General features: G+C 40.6%; 2 protein-coding genes across 3 annotated transcripts in view; one reads left to right on the forward strand and one right to left on the reverse strand.

The window, feature by feature from the left end:
- The window catches only part of LOC106651318 (small conductance calcium-activated potassium channel protein), a 76,690-nt gene extending 60,692 nt beyond the window's left edge, over positions 1 to 15,998 (forward strand). Inside the window, exons 7-13 of the mRNA XM_023462277.1 lie at positions 1,256 to 1,261; positions 2,102 to 2,523; positions 3,276 to 3,411; positions 6,393 to 6,503; positions 6,978 to 7,105; positions 7,189 to 7,258; positions 8,515 to 15,998. Coding sequence (XP_023318045.1) covers positions 1,256 to 1,261; positions 2,102 to 2,523; positions 3,276 to 3,411; positions 6,393 to 6,503; positions 6,978 to 7,105; positions 7,189 to 7,258; positions 8,515 to 9,204 — 1,563 coding nt within the window. The 3' untranslated portion in view covers positions 9,205 to 15,998. The remainder of the gene's footprint in view (positions 1 to 1,255; positions 1,262 to 2,101; positions 2,524 to 3,275; positions 3,412 to 6,392; positions 6,504 to 6,977; positions 7,106 to 7,188; positions 7,259 to 8,514) is intronic.
- A 596-nt stretch (positions 15,999 to 16,594) lies between these two features.
- Positions 16,595 to 19,078, reverse strand: LOC106651319 (serine proteinase stubble-like). Of its 2 annotated transcripts, none has more exons than XM_023462159.1 (5): positions 18,631 to 19,078; positions 17,838 to 17,914; positions 17,647 to 17,747; positions 17,259 to 17,571; positions 16,595 to 16,980 (listed from the first exon to the last, which is right to left on the reverse strand). In XM_023462159.1, the coding sequence occupies exons 1-5, from the start codon at positions 18,971 to 18,973 to the stop codon at positions 16,711 to 16,713; spliced, it is 1,104 nt and encodes a 367-aa protein (XP_023317927.1). In that variant the 5' UTR covers positions 18,974 to 19,078; the 3' UTR covers positions 16,595 to 16,710. The 2 variants fall into 2 exon arrangements, with proteins under 2 accessions (XP_023317927.1, XP_023317928.1); XM_023462160.1 differs by lacking the exon at positions 18,631 to 19,078 and adding an exon at positions 17,984 to 18,066.
- Between the last annotated feature and the right edge of the window lie 1,157 nt (positions 19,079 to 20,235).

Raw genomic sequence — 20,235 nt, forward strand, 5'->3', positions numbered from 1 at the left:
AAAAGGGTAAATAAAAAGTATAGTCCAAAGCTCGCATGAAAAATTTGCATACAAAGAAAACAAGTAATCTCCAGGATTGAGGTATCAATATCAATCGATTACTGGGCGCGCAAGTACACGCAAAAATACTCGGTCGCTTTGTCTATTCACCTGAATTTTTTCTATGAAGAAAAACGTGTTTTATCTCGCGCCGGAGTCTTTGATTTTAAAAAAAAGTATATGTATAATTTATATATGTATATATGGACAAGGATAAGTGATCCATTAACGCCCCGAGTAAAAAACCTTCAGCAAATAATCATTTTTCTTTACTCTCAATTGAGGATGCCTTTCTCAACCCCGTCTCTTCAATTTACAGTAACTCAACTGAGAAAATAAAAAAGATGTTTCTTGATGACGACTTGAATGATTTTTTCGATAATTATTATCTCTCCGCTTATTTTTCACGGCTTCAATCGGGTCAAATGAGTGACTATCGTGAAATTTCAGAGTACACTTTTGTCCAAATACACCTCACCTGATCATACTTCGATTCTTCCAGTTTACTTCTATATATACCCGCCACTTAGCCGTCCAATTTTCTTTGAGTCTCGAAGATACACATTTCTTGCGCGTGCAAGAGCAGTATCTCTGTGACTTGAACACGTGAAAAAAAAGTTCAATTCCCAACAAAAATACTCAATCAGCTTTCACTTTGAAGCAGAGTAAATTTAATGTAATTAATTGTTTGAGTTTTACCTGAGAATGAAAAATCTTCTTTGAGGTAAAGAAGGAAAAGGGATAAAAAAACAAACGTTAAATAAGAGGAATTTTCTCCTGAGATACGAGATAGCAGCAGATGTCTTTGATCCTGCGTAAGAAGCTTATCTAAGGCTAATAAAGTAACATGTGCACCTATCTCAAACAGACATATATTACAATCTAACACATACCTTCAGCCCACCCATACAGACACACATACTTTAATAAATTAAAGGCTACAGTTCATGCGTAATGGAACCCTCTCTGGAGAGGAGGAATCTGATCAAAATTTTACACCCTCATTCCTGTTATACTCTTGCCGACTATAAAAGTAAATCTTGGCTCCTTTTGTTGTACTCGTTGAAGCGTTTCTGAAATTGTAACTATGGCAAATTTAGCGCGTTACTATAATATCTACACTTGTCATCCAGCTTCTCAACATCATCAAACTTTTTTTACTTTACGATTTTTATCATTTTATTAATTTCTAATCCCATGATCGTAATTGTTTCAGGATGCAGTAAGCAGACAATAACTTTTTTTGTCCCTTATTAAAAAAAAAAAAAAAAACAAAAACAAAAAAAACAACAACAAAAATAAATGAGCCAACTTTTATCGTTGATTAATATTACGCAAAATAGACTATACCAAGCTGAACTATCTATAATCATAAACGGTTCAGTGGGATTCGATTAAAAAACACAATCTCTAAAAGACCAGGAATGTACAATCAGTGAATCACAAATTTTATTAATTTATCAGTACTTGTAATTGTGTATCAGTATTTATGTTATATATAGTCCAGTGCATCTTGTTCAACTATTGGGCCTCGAACCTACTTGAATATTTTCAATGATTTCATTAGACGGGTAGGTCCGAGAATTGCCCAATCGGCACCATAATCATAGTGTGTCGTTTTTTTTTCAATCAATTAAAAAAGAAAAAAAAAGAAAAAAGATTCAATTTCACCACACTCGAGCGTAGTAATTAAATCAACGTAATTAAAGCCTATATTATACACATTGAATTATTATTACCATAGTTTACAGCTCTACTCAATATCACTGCTGTACATAAAAATGCGTCTGCAGCTTATTGACACTCATACCATATATATAATACACAAATCCGACTATATTATAACCAAAAGTAATTTTAAGTGGCACCATTTAGCCTAGCACTTTTAGCTTTATTATCACGAAATTTGATTTATATTGAAATTCATGGTGTAAAAAAATAATCAAAGAGTAATTGGAGTAAAGGAAGTAATGGATAAATTTAGGCATTGCAAGAAGACTTGCTAAAGGTAGTCTGCGATGGCGAGCAAGCGTATGATACTTTGCCCTAATGTGATTTGCAGTTATTTATGATCGATAATTGCGCCGACGACTGGCGCATCGCCATGACGTGGCAGCGCATCACCCAGATCAGCTTCGAGCTGCTCATCTGCGCCGTGCACCCGATACCCGGCGAGTACTATTTCCTCTGGACGACGAAGATGGCCAACAAGGGCGGCGAGATCGGCTCGCGCTGGGTGCCCTACGACGTGACCCTCTCGCTGCCCATGTTCTTCCGGCTCTACCTCATCTGCCGCGTGATGCTGCTGCACTCGAAACTCTTCACGGACGCCTCGTCGAGGAGCATCGGTGCCTTGAATAGGATTAACTTCAACACGAGATTCGTCCTCAAGACCCTCATGACCATATGCCCGGGCACGGTACTGCTCGTTTTCATGGTCTCTTTGTGGATCATCGCCTCCTGGACGCTCAGACAGTGCGAGAGGTAACATTATTATTGTTTTTTTGTTTTTATATACTCAGCAGCTAGCTCGAATTCACGAGTCTTTATCAATTGCTCGTTCGAGACTACTGTGGCGTCGGTTAACGTATCAAAAAGTTCCCTATTCCTCTGAGTGAATTCGAACGCGATCTCGCTGACAAGAAAAAAGGCGTACAAGCAACGCAACCGATGTAAAGCGATGTGTATTGTGTACCCAGTAGACTTTTTTGAATTATCGACGCTGGCGCAAATACGTGACTCGTGCTCGAGCTCGAGGTAAAAAATTCATTCCCCTCGGTAGCGTCAAGTACGTCATATATCGATCCGTAAGGGCTAGCTTCGCCGAGGCTATATACATACATTGTATACGTCGAAACGAAAACTTGGCTTTTTCTTTTTTTTTTTTGAAAATCCCGTTGTTTATCCATACAATGGGCGGTCGTGGTCGCGAGCGATATACATATAGACGTGCAGAGAGACAGCGTAGCGGAGCTGCTCGTATTATTACATCGACCAGTAAATCGCTAATCGACCTTGGCGGACGGCCGAATCCTCTTTTAAACGCCAAGACGAATCGATACTTAGCCTACAATGTAAGTGGCCGCGAACACGCGCGCGGGGATCGTGTGCACAGCTAGCTCGGGCCAGCGCGATAATCAAAGCCGACGCTGACTCGCCTTCTCCTCGCTTCTCCTCGCTCCTCCTCCTCCTCCTCCTTCTTCTTCTTCTTCTTATTGTTCTTGTTGTTTTTGCAGGTTCCACGATGACGAGCACGCGAATCTGCTCAACGCCATGTGGCTCATAGCCATAACCTTCCTGAGCGTCGGCTTCGGCGACATCGTGCCCAACACTTACTGCGGCCGGGCCATCGCCGTATCCACCGGCATGATGGTGAGTGCACACACCCGAGTCCGTATAGTATTATATGCAGAATCCAGTCAGCCGAGAGCGACTGAGAGCGACCTCAGGGGCCTATCGACTTCTTTTTTTCCCCGTTTCGCCGCGCACAAAGATAAAAAAAAAGCCCATATACTTGTACAGCCAAGGGGTCGAGGAAATAGCTTATACAAGCTAATACCGGATTAAGTCTTTCCATCTTCTTCCACCTTTTTTCGGCCTAGTCGGCAGAAAATTTTTTAGATCTAGGCTGACTTTTCGTTTTTTTCTTTTTCAAACGAGAATGGGCTAAGCTTTTGCCTAGTTGTTCGTTACTTTGAAAAAAAAGCTTTTGAATAATAGTTTGGATCATAGTTTTCGATGAAAATTGCAACTGATTTAGTTCACGAAACTAAGTATAAGAAAAATTGCTACTTTCGTCGTAGCGAGTCTAGTATTGCTGCTAAAACGTTCACTCGGCAAATGTAACTTCCACCTCTCTTTCTCTTTCTCTTTCTCTCTTTCTCTCTATCTCTCTTTCTCTTTTTTCCATCCAATTTCGTGAAAACGAAGTCACGTCCTCTAATTGAATTGAACTCAAAAATTTGCATGCTGAGTTAACAAGGTAAAAAAAGAATAAAAAAAAAGATAGTACAAGCGTGACAATGGTGGGAAAAAAGCACTAGCGCGTATTTATTCGTATTTGGTCGTATATAATTAAAATGTGGCTAAAACGCTGGTAAACAAGCGGCTCGAAAGAGCGATTAGGAAATCCAAGCGTGGCAAATATCGTCGGGCGTGGATCTTGTCGTTTTGGCGCACTAGACACTATTCGGCGTAACACAGAATCCAAGTGCATGTGCTGCACACACACATATAGAAGCCGACCAAGTAGAAGAGTTGAGTCGGGGGCGTTTATATTACCATTTTAATTAGATACGTGATCATTTTCTGTAGGTACGCGCGCAAAGACACACGCGAGCGAGCTGCTGCTGCTGCAGCCACGTTAGAAGAGCTCAAAATGGAAAAGGGATGCTGGGAGATGAAAATAATTTATAGCGGGATAAGCATTTGGTAAGCAGCGTAGGAGCGCCCTCCTGTCCTGTACGCGCCAACGGCTATAACGGGTATAGCGTTTCAATTAAATATATGCGATATGTGAGCTGCAACGGCTGCGCACGTACGACCCTGTTTGAGCGCTGCTCTCAAACAAATTAAAATTTAATCATCGAAATCGCGGCTCAGCCTGCTACCAACAAATGGACTTTTTTTTTAAACCGCTACTTTCGAGTTTCGATACGGATGAAGCAGCAGCAGCAGCAGCAGAAGCCGGAAGATATCCGATCCTTCAGAAATACCGACTGGCTCCTGTATCTCCGGATACATTTTTCACAAACTCCTCGCCTTAATGGAGAGATACCGAATAGTGTCGTCCGACGCTTTTTTTTCCTCTCTTTCTTTCTCTTTTTATGCTTACTTTTATCGAATGAAAATTAGCTCGGAATTAGGACGCTCGTAGCCGATAGTGCCCACGCGCGTTGTGGTCTTATTTTGAGGAGATAAAGAAGCTTTGAGATAGAATGGGAGAGAGAGTGAGTGAGAGAGAGGACGAAGTGGCGACAGAGGAAAAAAGATCGATGTCGCGCGCAAAAGTTTCGCAGCTCGTTAAGAGGATTGCTTAATCGTTTTAAAAGGAGGACGTGGCAGGCGCATTGATTAATTGCATCGATCCTTTATTACCTGCGCATGAGCATACGTGGATTAGAGCTGAAAATCGTGAAATATTCAGCTCGGGGGGTTGATTAACCCGTACACCAAGAAGCTAATTGTAACGTGAGACGGGGAAAATTCTTTGCTTCCCCCCCGGTTGGTTCTTGGCTTTCCTTGGAACTTGCCCCCCAGCCCTCCTCCCGGTGAGTGTGTGCTGCTGCTGCTGCTGCTATACGAGCGCTATTTTCACCGAGGGTGCCCCTTGAGGTTTCCTATTTCCTCGTAAATACTAGTTACTGGCGTTTGCATACGATGTTGCGTTCTAATTAAGCCGCGTGTGTGTGCCAGCGTGTATACGTGCTCGTATCGCTTATGCGCGCGCGCGCGATTGACTTTTTTACTAGCTATCGGCGAAATATGCGCCTCCTCGGTTTTATATTATTCTCATTTTGCCAGCTACGAGAGCTCGGAGCTTCTTTATTCATATAATACGGCGGCGGAGCTCGTGACGCGACGACTGGGCGCACGGAGCAGCCCACGCCATGTATAACAATTAAATTAAATTACGAAAAGAGAAAAATTTTTATCACGTTGGAGCGGCGTCGAGTCAGGTGCAGCGAGTTTTGTTCCTCTTGCAGCAGCAGCAGCTCGGGTCTTTGTGCAGTCCTGCATTTTTACTATTCTGCATTAAGTTGGAATAATACATGTTAGCCACGCGGCAAACACTAATAAATTATTCTTCATATTTGACTCTCACACATAGCTCGAACTAATTTGCTTTCTGCATCGCTCAGGCTCGCGCAGGAGAGCAACCGCTCTTATTCAGATAAGAAATTTATTTAGAGCAAAGCTTTTTCTCTGGAGAAATTTTTCGTAATTTTTGCTCTTATCCCCGAGCTGGCTTCTTTCTTGCCTCTCGTCGGACGTCGAGTAGAGTCGAGAGAGAGAGAGAGAGATACCAAGAGAGAAAGAGAGAGAATCTCGTTACATGCCAGTGGCAGCAAAATTAATGCCGACACGTATACAGCAGCAGCTCGGCTCGCACTACGCTCCGGCAAGATTTTCGCCTAGCCACGGATAAAAGCTCGATATTATCTTATCTCTGGAGGCTCGTAAACTATTATCGGAATAGTAGCGGGGGCTGCGTTAGCTCGAAAGCAGCGCACAATGGACGCGCCGCGCGCAGACAATGGCTTTTGCGCGTTCGTAATCAGGCCCCGCGACACCTTATACGACGAGCTGTAACTATATATACACGCGACGCCATCCGGTTGCTTGTTTCGCAGGGAGCCGGCTGCACGGCGCTCCTCGTGGCCGTCGTCTCGAGGAAACTGGAGCTCACCAGGGCCGAAAAGCACGTTCACAACTTCATGATGGACACCCAGCTGACCAAGAGGGTGAGTTTGCGTATATATTATATCACGCGTACGCTCTGGCAAATTGACCCAATTTTCACTCCGGCAAACACTCGTCATTTGTATCGCGCGTGTAGAGCGCGTTGGCTCGGCCTCGTCATTTTTCATTAGACACTGGCATGAATTCAAATATTAACGAACGCGTGTGTCGCAGTCGTCGTCCTCCTGCTCATCTTCTTCGGCATTTTTTGGCATTTTTTGGCATCGAGTAAATTACGAGCCTCGTTTCCCACTTATAATACTTGATTTTTTACACGTGAATAAATTCCCCAGCATAGTCGGCAAAATATAATATATATTTTAGCCGCGAGCGAGCCATTTCTTTTTTAAAGCTCTAAATGGAATATGCAACGCGACGTTACGACGACTGCGACGACTAATGTCGTTTCCTGCGCCACCGCCCCCCGCCCCCCGCTCCTCCTTCTTTTTTTTTTTGCAACTCATTACGATTTTCAGCTGAAAAACGCCGCTGCGAACGTGCTGCGAGAGACGTGGCTCATCTACAAACACACGCGCCTGGTCAAACGCGTCAATCCTGGACGCGTGCGGACGCATCAGCGAAAATTTCTCTTAGCTATTTACGCGTAAGTCAAGTATATGCGGAGAATTTCATTTATTCGCATTAATTCAACGCTGGGAATGACGAAAAAATTAATCCCTTTTGCAGACTACGAAAGGTCAAAATGGATCAACGAAAGCTCATGGATAACGCCAACACGATAACAGACATGGCCAAGGTAACTTTCTTTTGACATTATTTATTACATATTCCATCACGTGAAATCTCAAAGATTTATTAAAAAATGAAACTAGCTCGCTCGGGCACGCACGCGCGCACCGGCTCAAAATCCGATGAATTTTAAAGTTTTTCAAAAGCACTCGAGTATGAAATCAAATGTCGCGTAAGTAAGGACGAGAAAGACGGGAAAAAAGATGAGCCGAGATGTAGAAAAAAAAAGTCACTTTAATGGGGGGGTACATAAAGGCGATGCTGTTTTTGCAAGCGCCATCAGCGAGCACGAGGCTCTTTTCGCATTCATCCGACAGGGGCTATATTACGTACAAGTTCTCTTGATCGTCGCGCCGATGACGATAACTTTTTTCTTCTCATCTGCAATGAGTCGAGATTTACGAGTACACAGTTTACGCTACACACACGTAAACGTTGCAGTTTTTGGGGAAGAATCATCGTTCGAAAAAAGAAGGAAAAGTGCATCCGATATGCACGTATTATTGATCGATGCACAAAGTATACAACAAAATTATAATATCTATTTTACATTGTCAGCTAAGCTTGTATGCCATCATTTTTATCAAAGCTTAAAGGCTTGAATACAAACGTTTTATGATGCAATGGTTGACATATTATACGGCAATACTGTAGTTTATTATTGTACTCTCGAAATTTTTATTGCAATGCTTCACGACGCTTTTGTAATAAGAAAAAAAACGATTTCTATTTGAATCGATAAATCTTGTAATTTGTAAGCTTCATATTTATCACAAAACAAGCAAAATTAGTTGAAAATTTAATTTGCTGTTCTTACATTCACGTAGTTTTTACATTGAAAAATTATATTGTTAATTTATTTTATAAGCTTGAATTTTCTATACAAATATATATATTTTATATAAAAATACGGAGCTGTCGATTGAGATCGAGCGATATTTAGCAAATGTGAAAGAATCTTGTCCAATGCATGTTTCGGCGCAAGTCTCACCAGTTTTACAGAAAGGACGATTAGCCTGTTAAAAAGCTCGATCTGAATAATTTACTTTGGGGAGCAAGCGAAGACTCGACGAAAGCTCGACGCGACTGGAAAGCAAACAACCGCGATGACGTTGCACACGGTCATCGAGTAATCGAGGTACTCGAGCGTCTTGGTCGACGGCTCCTCGCTTGGCCCTGCAAAGTAACAGCTCCAAGTCCGAGACCGCAACTCACGAGATTAACACCAAACTCAAGCTGGTTCCCAACATGTACCTCCAACAGACGCAGAACACCGTGTACGAAATCGTCTCGGACATGAGTACGCGTCAGGACGCCCTGGAGGAGCGTCTGGTCTCGCTGGAGGACAAGCTGGTGTCGCTGCAGGAGCAGCTGGAGCTGCTGCCCGAGGCGCTGACGCGCTGCATCGCCCAGCACGCCGAGCGTATGGAGCAGAGACGAAACTTCCTGCATCCGGACGCGGCTGCCGGTAGTCTCGTGCCTACTCCATCCGGCCCGAGCGGCGTGGCGACGGCCGGCACCAGCATGAGCGGCGGGGCGGCCACCGTGCAGGCCTCGAGCTTCCCGGGCTTCGCCAGCATCGGCGCGACGGGCTCGATAATCCCGGCCGGCCAGCGGCTCCCAGCCGACCAGCAACAGCCGCAGCAGCAACTCCACCAGACGATGGTCAGCGTGCTGCCGCACTCGAGGAGCGGCCCGACGACGGTCTCGCTGCACCCGTGGCCGGCCTCGCCGGTGCTGCCACCCGTCTCGAGCCGCACCCCTCACCTGGTCCCGGAGACCGGCTGCGGAATCGTCAGAAAGGAACAAACGACTGCCAGTACGTCGAGGCTGGCCTCGGCCACTTCGTCGGCTTCCTCGGCCTCATCTTCTCAACAGCAACAGCAGCAGCAGCAGCCGCCGCAGCAACAGTCGAGCCAGGGCTCGGACGGCTCGTCGCCCCAGACCAGCTGAGCCTCGGCCCTGCACTCGCAGCATTCCTACTGAGAGGTGCTAGTGGTGCTGATGAACTATGCCGAGCGCGTCTTCCTTCCTAACGATCATGGCTGCACACATTTCCTGATCAGGCCGATTATTATTATTATTATTATTATTATTGTTAGCACGAGCACTACCGAAATCTCGAATCGCCGATATACTAATTTTACCACTCGTCCGGTCTTTATCGCTGCTATATTGTTATCGTCGTCGTTATTGTTGTTGTTGTTCTTATCGTCGACTGCCAACGGTACGAATGTAACTAGACTTTTTTCTAACACATGTGCGACAAGCCACGATGACTACGTGTTCTTCGAGCTATACAGTGCCAAACTGGAGGACACTTTATATCGGTTCATAGCTCAATTAGCCTGGATAAGGGGTGATCTTTTTCATTTTACACAAACTACTTATTGAGCTCGACTTTCCATGAATTCTCTTAGAAAAAGTTAGTCGCGATTTTCAGTTTTTTTTTTCCAAATCAGTATTAACGACCCAACGTACGTTGAAATTGATAATTAGGGAGGAAAATCGAGATATTATAAGGAATGACCTAGATGGAATTGCTTGTGCCTAAAACAGTGACAATAGCACCGTGAGTTGAGTACCTGACTGGCTTAGAAAATTGCTTCAACATCCCACAACAGATTACCGAGTGGAACCGGAAAAATGACCATTCTATAACTTACACATACACACACACACACACACACTTTCTGTACCTGTAAATTTTTCCCACTAACCTGTAATGTGCTCGCGGCTGACGGAGCGCGACATCCGACAAATTCGATTTCTGCGACTATCGATCTCGGTCTCGCTTCAAACTTTGCTCGCAAAACTTTCTGCCAAATCGCACTTGTCGGCTTTGTCACGCGAGTACTTTCCAGCTTCTACAACTCCTTCGTCTCTTTCGATACACTTTTGATCGAAACAAAAAATCTCTGTACATTATAGAATCGAAAGTCATTAGGGTCCAATTTTTCTAATAGTAAATAATTCCTAATTATTGAATACTACATTATCACGCCCTTAATTTCGAAAATGTATATCGCGACTGTTGTTTTTTTGTTTTCGACGAAAGAGAGAGAGAAAAAATAAACGGACCAGGATCGTGTGCTAAGCAAAAACGCGTGCAAATCTCTTCCACTTGCTGCGAGCTGCTATAGCTGCCCAACTTGCGTGCCTGATGAATCTTGAAAACATATTTGTAACATAAACAAACAGCTCACATCCCATTATATAAGAAAGATTGAAATATATATTGAGCAAATATATGCATATATATATATATTAAAATGTATAAAATACATATAATGTATTATGAGCCTGAAAGCTAAATCGAATAAATTGCGAGATATTATATATGTATAAATAACCAGTTGTATTCGACACAACGATATTCCACGTACTGTAAATGTATGTATAGTAAAAAACCATAAAATTTATTATACACAAAGCAGAGAAATCAATGTATGATATAATAATGACTCTTTGCATTACGTTGAGCGTATACATATAAAGTAAATATATTATATTATAAACGTTGATGAGCATAAAATAAGTGTGACATTTGCGTGAAAACTGATAAATATGTTGAACATAAGCAAAAAGTGCACGTAGAGTTATGCATAATGTATGCCTTTTTCGTATAAACATGAATAGGTGAATATCGTAATGTAGTTATTTAAGTGGACGTATAAATATTTAACCGAAAGCAGAGCAAAAACTGCGAGTGAGCATTCACATAGAGAGTAATGGAATATAAAATTACACGTTTTCTAATTCATTATTTATATAGGACATATAAAGCCTTGAAGGATAATATAGTCATTTGCGTAAATAATTATAAAAAGTGAGTATCAACTTTTTAAAAAGTTGAATATGATACGTCTTAAAATACAGATAATTTAGTGAACACGCGTATGGTTGACTGTGGACTAAATAATAACTATAACTCTTGTTGACTTTATTACATCGTTATTTGTTAAATAACAAGTATTTACGCATTAAATAACCTTATGCACGTGTTTTTGAATCGAGGATATTTTTCATTTACGAGCTTGAAAAATCATTCCCAAACTTGCAAATGCTCGTACTTTCTTTGAAATTTAATCATGATTTGACAACATTACTAAAATTAAAAGTCACACCGTTTTCATAACAATTAACAAGCGTTTGCTTTAATGAAGGCTCGAGATGAATTTTAGTTAAAAAAGTATTATTTCATCGCAAAAATAATAAAGCTTGAAAATTGAAATTCAGACTGGCATTATAAATTCATGCTTTCTAAATGGTATTCTTTGGTTTATATTTTCAAATAACTCAACACAAACTATTGTTCAGATCAAAACAGAAGAAAAATACTACAATGTAGGCATCATCAATCCAACTAGTACTTGAGTGAAAAATATATAATGGCCATTAAAAATATGACATTTTGTCTAATCGCGAGTTTCAAAAAAATTAAGGAAATATGACTTTTGACCTCTTTTTCCGGACCATCTGAACAATCGAACGATTTTTTCTTTACTTCTCGTTCAAGCTAATATACATTTTAACATTAATTTATCATTTTGGCATTAAACAGTGCTCCTGAATAAACATCGATGATATATTCCTATTAATAAAGTAGATACCAAAGTGCAAAAACTCAATTTTAAATACTATAGAACACTACGCAGGGACCTATTCACTTGAACGAAAAAAAATTAGTAAGAAAATAAATATCGTCCATATTATTTCAAGAAAAGTGGGAGTTTTCAAAGAGAAACGTGCAGGTTTCGCAAATTATTGCTGCGGAACGGGACCAAATATTATGAAAAAGTGGTACATGAAAAATGAAGTACTAGTAATAATGAAAATCTAATTGAATTATAAGAGAATTATTTACTTTAAAATTTTTCGATTAAAATTTGTTCATTTTTGCCACTTTTACTCCACAATTCATAAACACAAATTATAGGATTCTTAGAAAATTAATTTTCATTTTATTCATCGCTTAAGGGCTTAGCTCGACGCTCTTTACTGAGTGTAGCGCGTTCGCGTCGCGAAAAAAATTGAAACATGCTACTCTTCGGCAAAGAAAGGCGGCATATACCTTAAAATTGGATTTTTTTTAATTTTGAATGGGATTTTCTACCCCTTTTTTCTTCTTTTGCATTTTCTAATGTTTCAAGTAATTAAAAAATGTATCCTCCCTGTAATAATATTCGGAACGAATGGTTTGAGCTACAATATCCAGGTGTTATAAATGTCTTCAAAATATAAATAGTTACAACAATAACCTTAGACAAGGTGGTCGAACCCGTAGGTCGCAGCGCACAAACACTTGAGCGTAATTGTTTTCGTATTTTAAGTATTATTTGTCATTTTCATCATAAAAGTATTCATTGAGGGCGGCCTATTTAATTTGTGCGATCCCATCGTCCGAAATGGCTGACATGACTATTGATGTTTCGAAGAGATATACTGGACTGTAGCTCATATGATGGTTCGCTTTGAATATTATGACTAAAGTCGCGAAAAGAATAAAAATTTAGCACGCAAATTATACGAAAAAGGCTCTTGTAAACAACTGTTTCTAAGTGATAAATCAAAAATTTGAATTTTAAAAAAATGTCTTGCCAAGACAAAGAAAATTTTCATTCAAAAATGAAATTAAAAAAAATCTAATTTGAGATGTATAGAATCTCTTACTCAATCGGTGTTTCATACATTTTTCAAAAACAACTGTTTTTAATAAACCCCATTTTATGAACTAGTTCACACTTTGAAACAATATTCATTGCATTTGATGACCTCATGAAAAGTTAAAAAATAATAATTATAATAGTACACATTAATATCATACGGATTTTAACATAAAAAATAAAATATAACTTCATTTTTTTATCTATTCATGAAAATTTCAAATCCATATTCTTTAGTATAATGATAACAAAAAATCTTTTTGATTAAAATTGCAATTATGAAAACAATGATAAACATATTCAACCTATTCATTTATTCAGTATGATTATTGCATTCGGAAGCAAGTACCGTTTAAAATTGACGAAAAGAAATCATAAAAAAAATTTTATACGAACACATTATATGTCCTTTACTAAAATTGAAAATAATTCAAAAGGAATTTGAAAAAATAGTTTAGAATTTTTCAATTTAAAATATTTAGAACTGCATAATAAATTCATAACTATTTCTAAGCCTACCGATAGAACAAAAATTAACTTGCATAAAAATACTCTTTTATGAAGAAATAATTGTAAATATTTGTATTGTTGCATTCATTTGCAACATACTATTTCGCTGATGTGTTCAATATACTTATTGAATGTTTATTTTCATCAAATAATATTAAAAATGTTCCGTTTCATATCCAAAATGATTTAATACCAATATTAATGGTCTTTTTTCGTATTGGAATACGATGCATAACTGCTGCTAATAAGAATGCATGAGAGTATTATCTATACATAGAAATTTCATAAGGTACTTAAGCTATAAATTAATTAATAATTTCAGCCATAATACGCAATGTGGCAACGAGTATGTTAAGAAATTAATTCCGTAAATAGAATCAAATCATGATTCGCCGAATATAATGTTGAACTAAATACGAAATAAAATTTAAAAAAAAACATTGATTGTTCAATAGAAAAAATCTGCAGCTATATTAGTTGTTGACTATTATCGATAATATCTTACATTTACTAAAAAAATGATAAAATGTAAAAAATGACCAATTGTTAAATGCATATACTAAATCTGTGTTATATGCATTAATAAATAACACATCTTTTGCAAGGATTTTTCATCGAAAGTATAACTTTTTAACGAAGAAATTAAAGAAATGAATTGAACATTAATAACTTCATCTTAAAAGTGAGTTAAAAAACAATAAATATCCTAAAAAGTTATCGATATTACTATAAATAAAAAATAAATAAATTATTGGAAGATATTATAATATAATGAGAGAAATACATCAAGACTCTTGAGAAACAAAAGCAACTTTTCGATTTTTCTAAATTTTCTTCTCCCATTTAAATCTTCTTTCCATTCTCTTTGATCACAATTGAATCTTCCGATCATAATTGTCTCTTTCTCTATTTCATAAAAGTCAATTGGCATCATTAAAACAGATGTGCATCGTCATGAATGTGTGAGTGAAATTTTCACATGAAAAAATAACAAAAAAATGTTTTTTGGTATGCTTCATGCACAAAAACAAGTCAGAAAACTATATTGATTAAAATATCCAAATACATTAAAGAGTCAAATGTGATTAATATGAGAGTTGAGTGCTACTACAAATACCGAATGTATAATTTATTAAATGTTCAATTGTGTTTCCAGCGATAGCTTTCCTTTTAATATAATAACTACAATTGAATTATGTATAACTATAAAACATCAGATAATTATTATTCATTATCAAATGTGTTTTGTATGATTGTTATCGCTATCTAAATTGTTTCGTAATTATAACGAACCCTTTTAAAATCGAGAAATTCTTAATAATATTTTTACATAATAATCTGTTTCATTAGTTTCATTTTCGAAAATTGGTAATTATTATGATATTTAAGCAAGAGTTGGTTTCTTTGGTACGGTTTTGTATTTTTCAAACCCTTCAAGATTTACTACGTCTACGTCGCCAAAACCCGCATCGTCCAATTTCACAGAAAACTTTTTTGTGTATAAAAATTACTGTAAAAATTGATACTGCTCTTTTCTGATTTTGTATATATGTACTTGTATAGTTATTATTAACTTTGCGACGTTATTTTAATATATTTAGTACAACTGCGCTTTTCTACTTTGTGTGTGAAATGAACTTCATCCGATAACTGCTGCAAACTTATTAAAACAGACGACATGGTTAATCAAAAAATTTCATTATCATTGTATTAGAAATTAAGCGTGAAAATACAATATGTATTTTTAGCGTCTGAGACGAAGCGATTCTTAGTTTTTTATGATTACTCTCTTTTGTTTTGTGCTAAATATATGATGTACGATTATTAAATACGGGGACAACATAATTAGATTTACTTGAGCAATTGTACTTAAGTACACGAGTATTAAGAAAAACTATAGATAAATGAAGAGAGATTATGTATTGAAAAAAGATGAGCTGTGCGAAGAGTCTATACTACTAAGGGAACAAGTACCGTAATTAAATGGACGTAAACTGTATGAAATGCCACGATATATAAAAACGACGAAAAATTTTGGTTTAGTTGTTATAACAATTAAGTCATTAAAAAAATAACAACTTAAAAAGGTAACTAATCGTCAATAAGGTTCATATGATGGGGAACTACACCAATGGAAAAAACGACATAAGACACCGATAAGTTTAACGGGAGATTATGCAAAATGTACATATAAATATGAAAACGATAAAAAATATAAGATAATGATCTATGCTAAACAAAATTGACATGATTGAAGTAAATTGAAAAACAAACGAATTTCTCTCATAGTAAAAGCAGGCGTAAATTACAAACGATTATGTGAATATTCGTAAATGATAAACCTGGTAAACGTGTTCAAGTATCACGTCATACTATTAATGGAAAAAACTTGTAACGTTAATATATATATTATATATAAAAAAAAACTGTTGTCGATGTAAATAGAATGTGATTTGAGATCGTCTTTATATTTTAGAAAGAAGCACAACGTTTGTTACAAGGAGAAAATGTTACTCTATTATATAATGGCTCTAACATTAAAAATTTATTAAAGATTTGTTAGCAGCTCTATGAAGTATTTAATTGATTTAGCAACCTTTCCCCAATCCAAATCAATGCTGATTCTGATGATTGTATTTAAATCAAACTTTGCTTTTATTTTTATAGTCTTGCGATACTAAATTTACAATGATAACATAAATTTTTATTGCCTAATGCAAATTACAATTGTAACTTTCTAAAATGAAATAAAAGTAGTTTAAAATTAACATGAAAAAACGTAGACTTAGAGTAAAATCGATGCAAAATTTATCACGATAGTTACTATACATTTTGATTATCTCGATAGGATTTATCATAACAAGAGGCGCTTCGTCACACATTCACTGCATTATATATATGATACAAAAAGTCTATCCGGCGCGCCGACTCGGTCAGAACGAATAAACTGGCCGAGTTAACAATTTCAATACAGGGAAAAATCGTCAGTCTGTCTTGAATGATTACAAGTAGATAAAATAACTTTGGTAACTTTATGGTCCACGTTCGGGAGAGGAACGGCCACATTCCACAAAGTAAGTATACATACACAGACGCACGAGAGCACGTGCACATAGCATAAGGACACGATTCGGTATTACGATATAACGTAGAGACGAGGCTCGGAGACGATGGGCGAGATTCCTGGGGCGAGCCGCGACGCGTCGATCCCGCCGACGCGCGAAACCCGACGACGATTCAATAGTCGATCCGTCTCGTTGCGGACGAGTTGCTCGCTATAGGCTCAGCTCATGACTTTGTCGATCCAGGGCACGAATTTCTGTATGTTGGTGTAGACGCCGGGCAGGTGCTCGCGACCGCAGCCGATGCCCCAGGAGACGAGGCCGATGAGCACGTGGCGGCCCTCCACGGCCATGGTCAGGGGCCCGCCCGAGTCGCCTTGGCACGAGTCCCGGCCGCCCTCCTTGTAGCCGGCGCAGAGAAAGACGTCGTGTATGGTCTCGCGGCGTCCGGCCGCTCTGAACCAGCGCTGGCAGCGATCGTTCGAAATGACCTAGAAAACGGCAGAGGTGAAATATATCAGCAAAAGAGATCGACTGGAGGAGGAGGAGGAGTAGGCTCTTGATGCAGATCGCTGCTAAACGTTTCTCCTTTTCCTTTCGACCGTTATAATAATACACGCAGGCCCCGCGCGAGTGCCCGACAATCGAAGCTTTCACTTTTTCTGCTCGTCACGCAGTGGCTTGGGCCCCCGGTGAAATTTCGCCGATTCGCAATAACAAGAAGAAGAAGAAGAAGAGGAAGAGGAGGAGGAAAAGAAAAAGATCGTACCTCTACGTCGACCTCCTGGAGGACCGTAGGCGCGGAGGTCTGGCCGTGCCTCGTGCGACCCCAGCCGGCCACCGTGGCGGTGCGACCCTGCAGCTTGAGACTCTTGGCCGGCAGGCAGACCGGCACGATGTGCTGCTTGAAGGCGACGACCCGCGTGAGCTTGACCAAGGCGACGTCGTTGCGGAAGTCGGTCGGCGAGTACTGCGGGTGCACCTCCTTGCGCTCGATCGCGAACTCCTCGTGGAGCAGCCGCTCCGAGGCGTCCCTCACGTCCCACTCTCCCAGCCGGACCTTGAGGTTGTTGTTGGGCGTGCTGAAAAAACCCGAGCGAACGACAATCAGACTCGACGATCCAAGTCGCTGTCAAATGTAGGAGGTATATACTTACGTGGCGACGCAATGAGCGGCGGTAACGACCCAGCGATTATTCAGCAGAGCCCCGCCGCACGACAGCTTCTTGCTGAGAAAGCCCGACTTGATGATGGCCGCCTGTGCAAAACGAGCCCAAATTCAGGGGGGCAATTATTTAGCGATTTCGCGCGAGAGAGCATCCGCAACAACGAGGCTAGCGAAACTCACCTGCCAAGGATGGCTGCCGAAACTGGAGCTGTGACCGCCGACGATCCGGTTGCTCCTCGTGTACAATTCACCGCAACCTGTAACAGAGAGAAACGAGGCTGTAATCAACTTCCGTTTTCAGCTCCCACACACACACAAACACACACAAACACACGCATAGAGCCAGCGCACGATGTACATAGGCATGTGCAGCCCGTGTAATTCGGACGTTTGTATTATTATTACAGCGAGCAAGAGAGACATGAAAAAAGCGTACAGAACAGCTTCTGCTAATGCTGCTTGCGTGATGTGAAGCGGCTAAAGCGGATTTTCACTCGGTGATTGTTATTATTATTTTCTTTCTTATCAAATAACTTAATGGTTGGTAGTTGCTTTTTTTTCTCCTTTGGACGATGCACTAAAAGAGCAGTCGAGGGAGGGGTACATGCGAGTGCTCGACGACAATGACAGATTCTTTGGCTATAGCTCCAATCTCGTCGCTCTTCTTTTTCTCGCTCGGGGCCTTGGTACCATCCGGGGGAAAACGACGACGACTCTCGTGCTCAGCCAAATCGAAAAGCAAACACCAGTAAACAAGCGGCACAAACACGTAATCCAGCGTGTGAACTTATATGATAAACAAGAATGTGCGCGCGCGTGTGCAGCGTGTCTGTGTTATACGCGTGCGTGTGTGTAACTTTCCAATTGACAATCAGTGCAGCACACGGTACAACAAAGTCCATAGCCATTATACAAGTCGCTTTTTATTTTGCTTAATTTTGTTGTTTTTTTTTTTCTCGAACGAGATTACCACGGTAACGCGCGTTCGGCCCTTGGCCGACGACATCGATTTCGGCTGCGGCGTAATCTTCCGGCGAGTAATCGCTCAAGGATGTCGCAGTCGTCGGTTTGCTCGCCGGTCGTTGCGGCTGTTGCTGCTGAAGCTGTGGCTGTGGCTGCTGTTGTTGTTGTTGTTGTTGTTGATGCTGCTGCTGATGATGATGATGATGTTGATGATGATGATGGCTCGAGGTCGAGGCTGCAAAGCTGGGACTTTGCTGCGGACGCGCACTATTGCTACTAGCGACACCGTAGACGCTCACCTCGTCGTCCAGGTAAACGGGTCGGTGTATGCTAAAGCCTTGCAAGGTTCGCATCGTTTGTCGTTTGTTTTTTGTTTATTTGTTCTTTTTTCGTTTTTTATTTCGTTTTTTTTTTTTCAATTGTATTGCAGTACTTGTCCAAGTGACGCGAGTAATATTGCATCGAGTCTATATAGATGGTTGTACATTAACGAGCGATACTTACTGGCATTTTGGAGTAGTCCGACGCTGCTGACGGGCTTCTGGGGCTTCTGGGGCACCTCCGGTATGTCGTCGTCGTCGACGCAGCAGCTCCAGATCATGCCACCCGAGCAGAGGTCCACCGGGCGGCCGCCTCCCAGTACGCAGCTGATGCTCAGTCCACATTCGAATTTGGCGCCCTTGTACTTGCACGTCTGGGGTATCACTGCGGTCGAGAGAGAGAGAGCGAGAAAGAAAACATTAATTCGTTAGAGTCGATCGTGTTTATTTATCCACGAGTTCGTGGCTACCGGATGAAAGTCAAGGTAGCCTCGGCTCTTTGCATTACTTTATGAATAATAAATATATAGGTGAGATTGGAAATCGGCGATTCAGGAAATGTTTGTTCGAGTCGCTGGTCGAATCGGTCGCGCGTGAACGCGAATCTGCTGCAGCTACACGAGCCAACGCTTCGTTAATTTTCTCTTTCACCCTGTATACACGAGTCGTGATCGAATTCGCTCGAGAAGAAAGAGAAGAAGAAGCATCAGCAGCCCGAGTCAATTATTTTGCGAAACGCGCGAAAAATCATAATCGAGGAAAAGGACGATTATACGAGGAGAGAGAGAAGAGAAGCGACGGCAGCGCAACGATGCGCAAAAGGTGCCGTAGATATACACGTACGGCGCTGCTCTGTTTAGCCGCGCGACTTTGGAAAAAGAAGAGGAGGAGGAGGAGGAAAAAAAGAAGTGCGCCTTGTCCACTGCAGTCACTTTCCTTAAGCGAACGAACGACCCGATGCACGCCTGACGCGCACTATATACAGCATGCACACGGGTATAATATAGCCGAGGCAAGTGAAATTTAGGACTCTGCGCGCCGAACGAGCGTGAAAGTCCAGCAGCGGAATTTCACCTTGTTCTTTGCCGTACACACTCGCTCGCACACACACACGCACAGATCGGCGGCACGAGTTATCGCCGCTGCATACGCGATATGTTAATTATCTCTCCATATACTCTTGCTCCTTTTCTTCCTCTTTCCGCGGCGGCTCGCCCCCGCGCGTCGATCGCGCTCGATCCGATCGTCGACGCAACAATTGGAAAATCGCCTGCGCGCACTGTATATGTACGAGC

This window comes from Trichogramma pretiosum, unplaced genomic scaffold, assembly GCF_000599845.2.
Source record: "Trichogramma pretiosum strain Unisexual culture from Peru unplaced genomic scaffold, Tpre_2.0 scaffold9, whole genome shotgun sequence".
Classification (NCBI taxonomy): domain Eukaryota; kingdom Metazoa; phylum Arthropoda; class Insecta; order Hymenoptera; family Trichogrammatidae; genus Trichogramma; species Trichogramma pretiosum.